General features: G+C 41.3%; 1 protein-coding gene across 5 annotated transcripts in view; it reads left to right on the top strand.

Moving 5' to 3' along the window:
* The first annotated feature begins 8,587 nt into the window (after positions 1-8,587).
* Positions 8,588-13,794, top strand: part of CCDC170 (coiled-coil domain containing 170) — a 92,811-nt gene continuing 87,604 nt past the window's right edge. For all 5 annotated transcript variants that reach the window (XM_040448876.1, XM_040448875.1, XM_040448874.1 and 2 more), the window contains exon 1: positions 8,588-11,060. In XM_040448876.1, the coding sequence (XP_040304810.1) occupies positions 11,055-11,060 (6 nt within the window). In that variant the 5' untranslated portion in view covers positions 8,588-11,054. The remainder of the gene's footprint in view (positions 11,061-13,794) is intronic.

Here is a 13,794-nt window from a genome sequence, read left to right as displayed (position 1 = left end):
CCCGAACGCCGCGGAGCACCTGGGGGTGAGCGGCCGCGGGGCGCCCAGGCGCTCACATTTGCAAACTTCTTCCCAGGGCGTGGGTGCATCGTGGAGGGTCCAGCCCCGCCTTGGAAGTGGACTGGAACTGCCCGCGGCTGGCTGGGTAATTTTAGGAAGTTATGGGCGGGTCGTGAGTTTGTGAAGCGCGTCTGAGCTTTTGGTGGTACCAGTTTGCTTCTCTGTGTTTGAACGGGTGAAATTCTAAAGACCGCTCCTGTCGACCCTCCCCGACCCCCGCCCTCTTCGTTCATTTAACTTCCACTGCTTGCCTAGTGAGAAGTGATTCAGAGCAGTTTCTTCAAGCCCTGGTGTGGTAGAATTAATGACGGTCCTGAGCAACGTTGCTGGCCTTTTCGTTGCTAATCACCCTGTAAACAACCATTAAGTCGTCCTTGGATCTCTGTATTCAATTGCTCTCAGGAGGTACTTAAGCACCGGGGACTTTGGGGCATCAGATATGCAGTAACGCACGCACAAACGCGCACACCCACGAAGTTAGGGCTGGCTCAGTCCGGGTTATCTCCTTTCACCTGGCATTAGGGTCATAGTGTGTTAGGCATAGGTGTTAGGCATAGTGTGTTAGGGGTGTTGCCAGGGACGGGGGAGGCATTGTGTTCCGCTGAATTGCTAACCTGAGAGTTGTCCTCAGCCTAACCCTACTGACCACAGAAATTCCTCTGGCGGGGGCACTCTTAGATTCAAAAATGGGGTGGATTCTCAAACATGTTATAGGAATTCTTCTAATACTCAGCACCTTTGAATGCTGCTTTACATCTGACCTATATTTCGATTTCTCTGATTCTTGGCTTCTTGTGGAAAATCAGTAACATATTGTACAAATAAAACTAATTTTTTTCCACTTGACATTTTATCCCAATATGGTATCCTCTGTGAATTAAGTACGTTAGTCCGTGCATAAGTATGTAGCCTTTTTTTTTATTATTATTTATATTTGTTTGGAAAAACGATTGAAAGTACATTATAGACGTTATGGCCCTTCATCCCTGAATATTCTAGTAGGTATCTCCTAAGAGAAACACATTCTCTGACCAAAATACATTGATCATATTCAGGGTGTTTGACATTGCTACAGTAATTTTATCTAATATATGCTACCTATAAAAATTTTGTCAATTGTCCCAATAATGCCATTTACTGCAGCATACTTTTTCATTATCATGCATTGTATTTAGTTATGTGTCTTTAGTCTCTGTAAACCTTGAATAGTTCCCCAATCTTTTTGGCTTTGATGACACTGATATATATATATTTTTAATTTTCTTTTAATGTTTATTTATTTTTGAGACAGAGAGAGACAGAGCATGAACAGGGGAAGGTCAGAGAGAGAGGGAGACACAGAATCGGAAGCAGGCTCCAGACTCTGAGCTGTCAGCCCAGAGCCCGACGCGGGGCTCGAACTCACGGACCGTGAGATCATGACCTGAGCTGAAGTCAGACGCTTAACCGACTGAGCCACCCAGGCGCCCCTGATGACACTGATATTTTTACAGAGTCTAGGTCACTTGTCTTGTAGAAAAAGTTTGTCTGATTGTTTTTCATTAGATTTTTGGTAGAAGAACTCTAAAGTGATGTGTTTCAGTGCATCACACCGGGGGAGGTACATGAGGTCACTTCGTCCCACTTTCGGTGGTCCTGATTGGTGGTGTTTGCCAGAGTTTTCCACTGTGAAAGTGAAAAAAACAAAAGCTTTAGCAATAAATAAGTGATCATATTGCATAGTCTTCTTGGTTCATATTGAGATTTTAAGGATAAATTTATCTGCCTACACAAAGGAAAATTTTTACCAAGCCTTTTAATTGACCTGAAAGACGTAAATTTTATTGAGACTAAAAGTAGAAGCAGAAAGACCAGGATTGGTTACAGTTAATTTGTCAGTTTGCTAAATACTTCATCTGTGACAGTCGTATAACTCAGGTAGGTAAGGCAAGAATTTCCCATTGTATAGATGTCGAAATGGCTTGCTCAATTAGCAACTGAGGTAGCCGGGACTTAAATATCCTGCTTTTGACATTTTAGTAGTACTTTTCCTACTACACCATCATGCACTGAAAAACAGATTAAATACAACAGTATGCAACTGTATGAGGAAGGAGAATCCTGCTGAGGCTGAAGGTATTAGTTTTGAGTTCAGGCAGTTCTGAGTATATCACTTACTACCTGTGATGCCATGAGCAAGAGAATTCCTTACGTCTGTAAACTTGAGTTTCTTCATCTGAAGCATGGTACCAGAGTATTTACCACATAGGATAGTTTTGGGATTTCACAGTTAATATATTTGATGCATCCAACAGAGTGACAGAATAAGTGCTTATTAATATGAGCCATTCTTATTCTATATAGCTTTTGGAATTGGCCTTGGCATCTGTATCACTACTGTCATCACTGATACCTCCATTAATGCCTCAGTCACCACCTCAACAATCAGTAATTGAGGATCCATGTGAGATACTGAGGGTAAAAAAAATGAATTTGAGGGGTGCCTGGGTGGCTCGGTCGGTTAAGTTTCCAGCTTCAGCTCAGGTCGTGATCTCGTGGCTTGTGAGTTCCAGCCCCGCGTCGGGCTCTGTGCTGACAGCTCAGAGCCTGGAGCCTGCTTCAGCTTCTGTGTCTCCCTCTTTCTCTCTGCCCTTTCCTCACTGGTGCTTTGTCTCTCTTCCCCCGTCAAACATAAATAAACATTAAAAACAATTTAAAAATGAATTTGACAGTCTTTGCTCTCAATGAAGGATCAGGAGTTCATAATCAAGAGAAACAGACACAAAAACAGTGATTTTTGTTGGTATCACCCATGAACCAAATTTAATGCTGCATTTTTCTCACGTTGGGTTTACGTCTAATGAAATCATCAGAGCTTTACTAGGTTAGAGAACGCGATGAATACTAAGAATGATATTGTGTGACTTGACGTGTAACAGCTCAAGCATGGAAGACAGAAACATGCTTTGGGGAAATTTACAAATACCGCTTTAAGCAGAACAGTGTAACTTTGCCATGCGTTTGAAATAAGGCATGGGAGCTGAAAAATGTTACCAAATTATTAAAATGATGTCAGTCAGCAAAAAGCTATAGCAATCATTTGGTAAAAAGTGATTGGATGTGGTATGAGAGGCCACAGACATATGGTGGCTTTGCTTGGCCAGTGTTTTCACGTACCTGGAAGACCTGAACCAAAGTTACAGCTCTGGCACATGCCGCTGTTGGGAATTTGAGCAAGTTTCTTTCCTCTCTGTAAAACAGATTAATTAGAATAACTGTCTGATGGGGTTGTTGAAGAAAATGTAAATAGCAACACAGGTTACCTACAGCATTAGGTCCTCAAAGCAAAGGACTTGGAACTGGTCAAGTATAATTATGAAGGAAGTAAAGTCAGTTTTCCCTTTATTTCTCCAGTATTTCCACTTTTTTTTAGTATTAAAATTTTTAAAAAATGTTTATTTTTTGAAAGAGAGGGAGACAAAGCACGAGCTGGGGTGGGGCACAGAGAAAGAGAGACACAGAATCGGAAGCAGGCTCCAGGCTCTGAGCTGTCAGCACAGAGCCTGACGCAGGGCTGGAACTCACGAACTGTGAGCTCATGACCTGAGCCAAAGTCGGATGCTTAACTGACTTAGCCACTCAGGTACCCCTCCACTATTTCCACTTAAAAAAAAATTTTTTTTTAATGTCTATTTTTGAGAGAGAGAGAGAGAGAGAGAGAGAGAGAGAGACAGAGAGAGACAGAGTGTGAGCAAGGGAGGGGCAGAGAGAGAGGGAGACAGAGGATCCAAAGCAGGGTCTGCACTGTCAGCACAGAGCTTGATTCAGGGCTCAAACTCACAAATTGTGAGATCATGACCTGAGCCAAAGTTGGATGCTTAACTGACTGAGCCACCTAGACCCCCCCTATGAAAGACATATAAACAAAAGTACATGGAAAAGTTGAAAACAGAGTCTATAAAAAAATTTATCAGGCAAAAAATAAGCAAGAGAAAGCTGATTAGATATAATGTACAAAATACTCTTAAGGCAAAAATGTACTACTAGAGGTAAAGGGAGTCACTATAATGATACAGATTGTATCACTGTCTCACAATAATAAAAGTTTTCATTCAACAGGAAGTTGTAAGAATTGTAAAATGTATATGCAGTAACATGGCATCAAAACCTAGCATTCAAATATGTAAAACAACTATTGACAGAAGCAAAAATCTATAAGGAGATCTAGACAAATCCAAACTAGAGTAGAATTTTTCCCACATACCTCTGTTACCAGCTGAAATATCAACCAGGCAGAAATTGGTAAGAGAGCTATTAAAGGGCACCAGGGTGGCTCGGTTGAGTGATGGACTCTTGATTTCGGCTCAGGCAACGATCTCAGCTCAGGTCATGATCTTGCATTTTGTGGGTTCTAGCCCTACGACGGGCTCTGTGCTGACAACTTGGAGCCTGCTTGGAATTCTCTCTCTTCTTTCCTTTCTCTCTCTCAAAATAAACTTAAAAAAAAAAAAAAGGTAAATGATGACAATCTGATCATGAGAAAACATTAGACACACCCACCATCTGTAGATCTAATTTTACTTTAACTACAACACTTAGTTTCTTCTGTTATCTAATCATTCTTTGACCACCTGGCTTTAGAGTGCTGCATGAGAGAGAGCATTCAAAGGACAGGTAGGAGAGCTTTCTGAACACCAAACAGAGCAAGTTTTTCTTTGCGTATTTTTAAATGTGTGTGTATTTACTCAATGTTGCCAAATACAAAGTGATGTATGTTTGAAACGGTAGTGAGTGCTCCTTGGTTTGCACTTGAATTCCATTGACTAATTATAAAGACTTACTTTTTCTGCATTCAGGGACAACTTAAAAATTTTTAATTGAGAAAGGGAGTAGCACTTGCTGCCCCGGGAATTCTTTATGCTGTGTACTTTACCCAAGGTTGTTTTTCTTTGTTTTGCTTCCATTTTTTTTCCCCCTTTTAAAAATTGGCACTTTGGTGGCTTTGATCTAAGGTAGAGGACTTCAGAGGCATTGCCGACGAGGACCATACATACTCTTTCTCACCGATACCAGCATGACTACCAATTATGGCTGCTCTATCTACGTTTGGATAGTGCTTGAATAAAATATCTTAAATATTGCTTATAAAAACAAATATATGAATTTTATTTCTGAGTGACTAACTTCCTTTGCATTGAATTAACTCTGTGATTTCCCTCTTGAATCTTCCCTGTTCACTTTGTACAGAAATGCGTTTTCAGCATACTCGGGTCATTATAGCCCAACCTCAATGTCAGTGCAAAGGGGAACAACTTTCAGACTGGACTGTAAGTGTCACATTTCCCTAAGTCTCTTCCACTTCAGGGTAAAAGAAATGTATACTAGTGGAGAATACCAAAAAGAAAGTCTTGATGTTGACATCTTGTGAATGTTGGAAGTAAGCAAAAATGAGAAGTTGGGAGGAAATCTGAACCAGAAATAATCTGCTTAGTGAATCATGCATTGTGTTAGTCACCTATTTGGCAACTACCCATTGAGTCCCAAGCTCTCTGTTAGGCACAGAAGATACAGAGATTCTTTCCTTTAGCAGCTATAAAGAGAGGGTGTATTCTTTTTTTTTCTTAAAAAATTTTTTTTTAATCTTTATTTTTGAGAGAGAGAGAGCGAGCATGGGGGAGGAACAGATAGAGAAGGAGACACAGAATCCAAAGCAGGCTCCAGGCTCTGAGCTGTCAGCACAGAGCCTGATACGGGGCTCGAACCCACAAACTGTGAGATCATGACCTGAGCCGAAGTTGGACGCTTAAAGCAGGCGCTGTTTTAGATATGGCTCCACTTTTATAAAACTTATATTCTTGTGCAGGGTAACAGATAACAAAAAAAGTAAAAAAGTAGATAAGGTAATTTATGGTAAAACAAAAAACAGAATGCTAAATGCTTTAACAAGAAAATAAAGCAGGATAAACAGGATCAAAATTGGCTGGGGTGAAAGGATGGTTGGGGAGGGCTCCCCAAGGAGGTGATGTCTGTGCTGAGTTGTGAATGACCCCAGGAAGGAATGTTCTCAGAAATCACAAGGCACTTAGGCAGGAATGAGAGCAATGCATTTAAAAAGAGCACAGCTTGGGGCGCCTGGGTGGCTCAGTCGGTTAAATGTCCGACTTCAGCTCAGGGCATGATCTCACACTCTGTGAGTTCGAGCCCCGCGTCGGGCTCTGTGCTGAGAGCTCAGAGCCTAGAGCCTGCTTCACATTCTTTGTCTCCCTCTCTCTCTGCTCCTTCCCTGCTCATGCTCTGTCTCTCTCTGTCTCAAAAATAAATAAACATTAAAAAAAAAATTAAAAAAAATAAATTAAAAAAAAAAAAGCACAGCTTGTAGAATGTCCCTGATTTGGGGTATGTCCAGTGTTTCCTCATCATTGATTCAGCTTAATCATATTTGGAATTTATGCTAATTCTCTATGAGGGGTGTGTTACTCAGTGTATCATGTTAGGAGCTGTATGTCAGTTTATCTTGTTATTGATGTTATGAAAGTTAAAGGAAAGCTGAGAACCTGTTACAGATCAAACAGACTGAAGGTGGTTGACAACACAGGTAATGTAGTCATAGCTGCTCCAAGGAACAGTATTGAGGCGATTAGTGAATAATTATGGTGTCATTGGTAAATTCCTTAAATTCACTGTTTTTTAAAGTTTATTTTTTGAGAGAGAGAGAGAGAGAGAGAGAGAGAGAGAGAGAGAGAATCCCAAGCAGGCTCTGCACCATCAGCCCAGACAGCCAGCCTGACGCGGGGCTCGAACTCACAAACCATGAGGTCATGACCTGAGCCTAAATGAAAAGTCTGATGCTTAACTGACTGAGCCACTCAGGCACCCCATAAATTTGACTATTTTATGCAAAGGACTATTCTTGCCCTTAGGAGATACATGCTGAAGTATTTGGGGTGAAGGGCCATGATGTTGGCAAATTACCCATGAATTAGCAATCATAACTGTAATACACACATAGAGTAAGGAATAAGTCAAATGTGGCAAAATGTTCTCAGTTGGTGAATCCAAGTGAAGCATGTACTTGGATTTATTGGATTATTCTTGCAATAAAACTTAAAAAAGCGTGTGCCTGCAACAAATGGAGTTACAACAGAGAAAACCCTGTTTCCAGCTATTGGTCTCACAGTGTAGTTATGTAAACAATAAATGGTAATACGTAGAAGTTCAGAAAAGGGTGGAGGAAAGGGTTCCTGGAGTAAAAGGGTGCCCGGGCTCAGATAAGGATGTAGCAGGAAATACAAACAAACAGTCACACAGGGTGCTCTTGGGGACCAGTGGCAAGGATGGAGGTGGGCAAGCTTTGCTGCTGGAGGTGGTGGGGAGATGATGTTGGCTTTGAAGTGCCAGCAGGACCTGCAGGTGATGGTCAGTAGACTGTTGGGAATGGGCATCTCTAGCTCCAGGTGCAGATTTGGGAACCATCCGACACCGGAAGTTGTTGAAATCTCAGAAGGGCAGGAAGTTGGTCAGAGAGGGTATCTCTGGTGACAGAGGGTTGAGGACGGAAGCCCAGAGAATACCCAGGTAAAGAGTGGTGGAGGAGGATGAGCTACCAGAGGGACTGAGAGGGGAGGGCCAGGTAAATCAGAGGAGGGAGTGATGCAGAGGAGAGGTGAGGGAGATAGGAGTAAGGAGAGTTCAAGGAGAGCGTGCTCCGTGTGGCACATTGCCAAAGGGAGGTCAAGTCAGGTGAGGGGCAAAAGTGTTCCCTGGACTTGGTAGTCAGGGAAATCTTCTTGTAGGAAGTGAATTTTTTTTTTTTAAGGTTATTTATTTATTGAGAGAGAGGATCTCAAGCAGGCAGCATGCTGTCAGCCCAGAGCCCGACTCAGGGCTCAATCCCAAGAACCGTGAGATCATAACTTGAGCTGGAGATGAAATCAAGAGTCAGATGCTTAACCAACTGAGCCTCACAGGTGCTCCCCAGGAAGTGAATTTTAAGCTCAGCTTCGGGAGGTAAGAGTCAGGGAGGCAAAGGATGGAGGGTGATGGTGGCGGATAAGTCTTCTTCACAGCACAAAGCATAGGTGACAGCAAGGGGACAGGAGGATGCAAAGTCCACTCAGGCGACTGCAGAAGGCCAGTGTGGCTGGAGTGTGGTTGGAGGAGACAGTGAGGTGAGAACAGTCATGGGCAGTAATGCTGGTGAAGTAGGCAAGGGTCAGAGCATACAAAACGTTTTATAAGAGTTTGGATTTTGTCCTAAAAGTGAGGGACACTACTGGAGAATTTGAAGTCTTGGGATATATTATTGAACATTTCTGCATTTTACAAAGATCCGTTTAGGGGGCACCTGGCTGGCTCAGTCAGTAGAGCATGTGACTCTTGATCTTAGGGTCCAGAGTTCAAGCCCCATGTTGGGCCAGAGCTTACTTAAAAAAAAACAAAAACAAAAACAAAAACAAAAACAAAAAAACAAAAAAACAAATAAAAAGATCCCTTTGGCCAAAAATGGACTAGCACCTTGGTGTGGGGTGAGGGTGGGGATAAATCTCAGGCTGGGGAGACCTCTGGAGGCTGTTGTGGTAATCTAGACTTGCACAGTAGGTATGCAGGTTGAAAGTGAATAGTGACTTAGGTTTGAGAATCAAGACAGAGATGTTGGAACTAGTTGGAGAGAGAGATTGTAAAGCATGGGTTTCTAGGTCACAGAACTTGGTGGGTGTTGGCTGCCGCTATTCACCGAGATGCAGAAAGAACAGGTTGGGGGAAAATAGCATGAGTTCAGTGTTAGACGTGTTAGGGTGGGAGGTGTCTGTGTGCTATCCAGATTATGTCCGTTGGGCAGTTAGATGGAGATCCTGAACCTAATAGAGAGGTGTTGGGTGGGGACTGTCATATATTTGGGGCTCATAAGCACATGGATGGTTTGTGAAGTCACAAATAAAGGAAGGCCAGAGAAATAAGAGGTTTTCTAGGGAGAAAATGAGGAGGAATTTTTAAATTAACATTGAATTTGACCATGTGATGATTGAAGGGGAGTAGATAGGAAAACTGAAAGGATCCAAGGGAGTAAATTCCTCCTGTTATAGGCACCTATTAAGAAATTGTTTACTCATCAATTTATTCATTTATTGAGCAAATATTTGTTAACCTCAGAAGAATATTAACCTTGGAGTAAAGAGACCTGGATATTATTGACTCTGAAATGAGCTGACTTTGTTATCTTGAGCACAGCACTTAATCACTCCAAGTCTGGTTTCTTTATGTCCATTTCCACTACAAGTTTTCTAAGAAATATTAATAAACGAATCATAACTTCCAAAATATTTTATAGTAGAAACGTATATAAAACAGTAAGTTAGAACTTATGGCAGAGGTCAGCCCCAGAATTTGCTAAAGGTGAGACCTTATGAATGTGTCCTCTTTGGTGTATTAATACTTGATCTGGGCTTTTCACTCAAGATAGTAGACTGTGCACATGTGCTTATGTCCGTTGCTTCTCTGAACCTCATTAAAAGAGAAGAAAAATAAAAAATGGCATCACTTGCCAACAGTGCTGGGAATAAGACCAGAATTTTTTTTTTTTTTTGACTGTTCTGGAAAATTACAAAGGCACTGGCGTCATCGGGTAAATCAGTGACAGAAAAGGCAGCCAATGGAGGTAGAACTGTTCTTTCCAGAGACCTCTGGAAGCTTCCATGCTTGGAATTGCCAGATACGGATATGGATTAGGAAATAGGAAGAAATCAGGAAGAAATAATTGATGAATGGAAACGTGGACCAACTAGTTCAATCCCCACGGCCCCGCAACTGCTTATACTTTGAATTCACCCGTTCCAGTCTGTGCAATTCAACTTGGAACCTGTTGTGCACTGAATGTTTGTGTCGCTCTCAAATTCACATGTTGAATACACAGTGAATTCACAAACTGAATACCCAGTTTGATGGTGTTTGGAGATGAGGCCATCAGAAGGTTAATTGGGTTTGGATGTGGTCATGAGGCTGGGCCCCCATGATGGGATTAGTGTCCTTACAGGAAGAGGAAGAGACTGGAGCTCTCTCTGCACTGTGAGGGCATTGCGGGAAGATGGCTATCTGTGAGCTAGGAAGGGAGTTCTCACCAGGAGCCAAATCAGCTGCACCTTGATCTTGGACTTCCCATCCTCCAGAACTGTGAGGTATAAACGTGTGTAGTTGAAGCCACAGTCTGTGGTGATTTGTTACGGCAGCCCACGCAACCAGGAGTCAGTCTTTGCTAAAGTTAGCCTCACACCCAGCACTCCCCACTTCAGGCCACGGCCTTCCAAACAAATATGAAGTGTTATTATGATGGTACACAATGGATGGTGTTTTCAGGGCAGAAACTTTCTTTATAGGCAGGTTTCTCACAACATTTATCCCTAAAGCTTAATTGTATTAACCTGTGCCTTAAAGAAGTTACTTCTCTGGAGAAATAGTTTCTGCTGCTCAGATTTATACATCCTGGGCAATACCTAGTTACTCTGTTTCTATTGTTTTCTTGTTCACATATCAGGATTTTTTTTTAGTTTTAACATTTTTTTTTTTTTTTTTTTTTTTTTTTGTATTTAGCAGAGGATAGATAGCTCTCTTCGTGAGTTCCTGAAGTACAGATACTACATAGGTAGTGAGTATGAAGTTTGTATCTTTAGGTGGGCAAAGATGTTTTCTAATAACTTGGCTTAATCCAGGAGACACTGTTTCCTCTCTTTGGAAGAAAAATACCATCTTGTCAATTCAAAGGAATTTATTCCAATTGTTTTCCTCACTCCCTCTTTCCCGTACCGTAGGTGAGCTCAGTTTCTGCAGGTGGGGATGGGTGTGGTTTTGAATATCTTGGCACTGGGGGAGGAGCATTTGGGCTGAAGACCATCCTTTGCCTTCTCAGCTCCCGCTTACCTTGGGGACTTGGACATGAGTCTCTGTTGATTCCCTGGGCTTTGCTCTGGCTTCTGAAGGTCCAGCTGTGCGGCGTGTTTTTGCTTTCCTTGGAAAAATGGGAAATGAAGGTACGGTCTTCCTTCCCTGCTTGAGGAGTGAGTGCAGGAGGCGGGGCTGCCCTGGGACCCCAAGGGCACAGCAATCTATCTTTGTTACTCATCCCACTCCCAGGAGCTAAGCAGCCTCACAGGGCTGGCCGTGCAGCTGACATTCATCTCCATGGGCAACACTGTGGGAACCTAGGGAGTTGGCTGGTGTTTTTATTATTCTCCCCACTCATCTCAGGTGTCAGGTCTCGAGAGGGTGGGCAACATCTAAGCGCTGGTCATGTCTCCTTCTTCCACGAACTGGAGCCACACATTCCCTTCCAGGCGGGAAAATGATTCTCCAGCCTGGTCTGTTCTCTCCTCTACAACTTATGGGAATAAATTTTGTGCTGTGAATCCTCAGGGCTTCATTATTTATATGCAAAGCCATGCTTTTGAAATTTTAAATGATTCTCTTTCAGAAAGCCCAGTTCTGAAAATCTGGAGCATTATAGCTCTTGAAAGCCTCTGTGCATCCTCTAGACGTGAACCTGAGCGACATGCCCATGGGCAGTATCTATTCACAGAGTATACTCTAAGTAATGGAATGAGTTGACTTGATGGAATTATCTAGAATTGACTATTAGAATTTTAGGGAAAAGCTGCCAAAGCAATGATTATGGTTTTGGCCACATTGGTTGTTAAATTTTTTTTTTTTTTCCTGATAGTAATTAACCAAGTATTTTAAGTCTTTTTTGGTTCATGATTTTAAAATCATGCCATCTGGGTAGAGAACAATGCTTATACTCCTGTTCATGAAGGCAGATGGGTAGGCTGGCACTTCCTTGAAAGCAATATTAAAGTTATTTCAGTGTATCCGAGTTTATGACATCAGGAGATGAAACTGTAGAAACACTGCCTAGAAGGCATTGATGAGTAATAGAAGAGGTAATACTAAGAGATGGGTAATCTTAATGGGTATCTTAAAATTGCTTGCTCCTTCTGTAGGTTGACACGAACTGCTGAGTACTGAAATGAAGTCCCACAAGAATTAAAGCTCCTCATGACAATTCTTGGTGTTAGGGAATTGCTCTTTTGGAAGATGGTATAAATTATATCTCAAGTCCCTTCTAAGGGAAATATTTCTGTTTGAATAAACAACTTATTCACGTTTGGAGGACACTACTCAGCATAGGAGCTAAAACAATACACCTTGAAAAATTTTTTCAATTTAAAATAATTTATTAAGTGTTTTATAACAGACAGAGTGAAAAATCCCATTGGGAAGAGTTCTAGAATCTTTAACATGTGAAAAGATGTGTGTAAGATAATGATAAATAAAATATCCCATCAGGTTGTCAACAGAGATTTTTGTCTCCACCATTTCTCTTGCAGAAGCGATTCCATATGTGACTGTGTTTTCAAATCCGCATTCATTAGCCTTGGCAGCCACACCCAGTGTGTCACGTGGAGCTCTATCCAATGAATGCTGAAAAACTGCTCGCACTCAGAATACTGCCCGAAGTTCATTAATTTGCCTGTGATTTTCCTTGCATCCAGCCCAGAGAAGTTATCTTGCTGACACAAACAGATTTAAAAAAACTTCGTAGAACTTTATGTTGAACTAAACTCCTAGCTTCTAAATGGACTGGACCTGACCTGTACAACATTTATGAACTTGTAGATAGCAGAACGTATCTTCTAAAAAGTAATTAGAAAGTTTATGAATTTATTAAAGTTATATTCTTTGAGCTTTAACCTTATTATGAAAAGGCATCTCATTACTACAGCGAAGAGATTTTCAGACAGCAATATTGGGAGTGCGAAAATAATTCAGTTTAGGGAGAAATGATTGCTTCAACATTTAACCAGATATGGATTGAACCATATATGTTCCATATATGGAACAACGTGGGCTTTGGAGTCAGACAGTCTTGGTTTTGAACATTGTACACAGACATTCATTCCATCCCTTATTCATTCTATAGTATTTAACTGATACCCAGTTACTGGGGACACAGTGGTAAACAAAACAGGCATTTTACTACCTCTGTGGACCTCATAGTCTAGTGGGGGAAGTAGATAGGAAATAAATGATCGTATAATTAAATAATAGTTACAACTGGTGATTACATGAAGGCTAAGTGCTGGGTGCCATGAAATCAAATACCACAAGGAGTAATTTAGATTGAGGCTCGGAAGGCCAATTGGAGGACTGGAAGCCGGCCATAATGTGGTTGGGTAGAGCGAACCAGAGTAAGAGAGGTTGAGGGAGAAGGGTAGGGAGGGGGAGGAGAGGAGCCAGAAAATGAAGCTGTAAGGTTTGATCAAAATTTTTATCCTTTTTGAATCTAAATTTATTTTTTATAGAATGTGGATAGTAGTAACTGCTTCATGTAATTGCTCTCGGAATTAAATAGCATTATACTTAAGTAATGCTTAATACAGACCTAGCATAATAAGTATTTACTACCTCGTGGCTGTAAATATTAATAATAATACCCTTCTGGAGTTTAAATTCAGGTGTGGTGATAATATCCACCTTAAAAATGGAAATAAGAGGGGCTGGTAGTTGCTTAAAGAGCTTCAGGGAAAAGTTCCACATTTATGCTAATTTTAGAAATGAGTTGTTTATTACAGTCACAACTGAGGGAAAAAGGAAAACAAAACATCTTAATGTTTTCTAATTAATGAGTGAATTTAAGTGACATATCAGCGAGGTTACAGAATATAGATACTGAAGTTATAGATAGTTGATTAATGTAATTTCCTGTAA

This window comes from Herpailurus yagouaroundi, unplaced genomic scaffold (genome assembly GCF_014898765.1).
Source record: "Herpailurus yagouaroundi ecotype Mexico unplaced genomic scaffold, PumYag 198, whole genome shotgun sequence".
NCBI classification, from domain to species: domain Eukaryota; kingdom Metazoa; phylum Chordata; class Mammalia; order Carnivora; family Felidae; genus Herpailurus; species Herpailurus yagouaroundi.
Note: the sequence above shows the minus strand (reverse complement) of the source record. Positions and strands in the feature narration are given on the sequence as shown.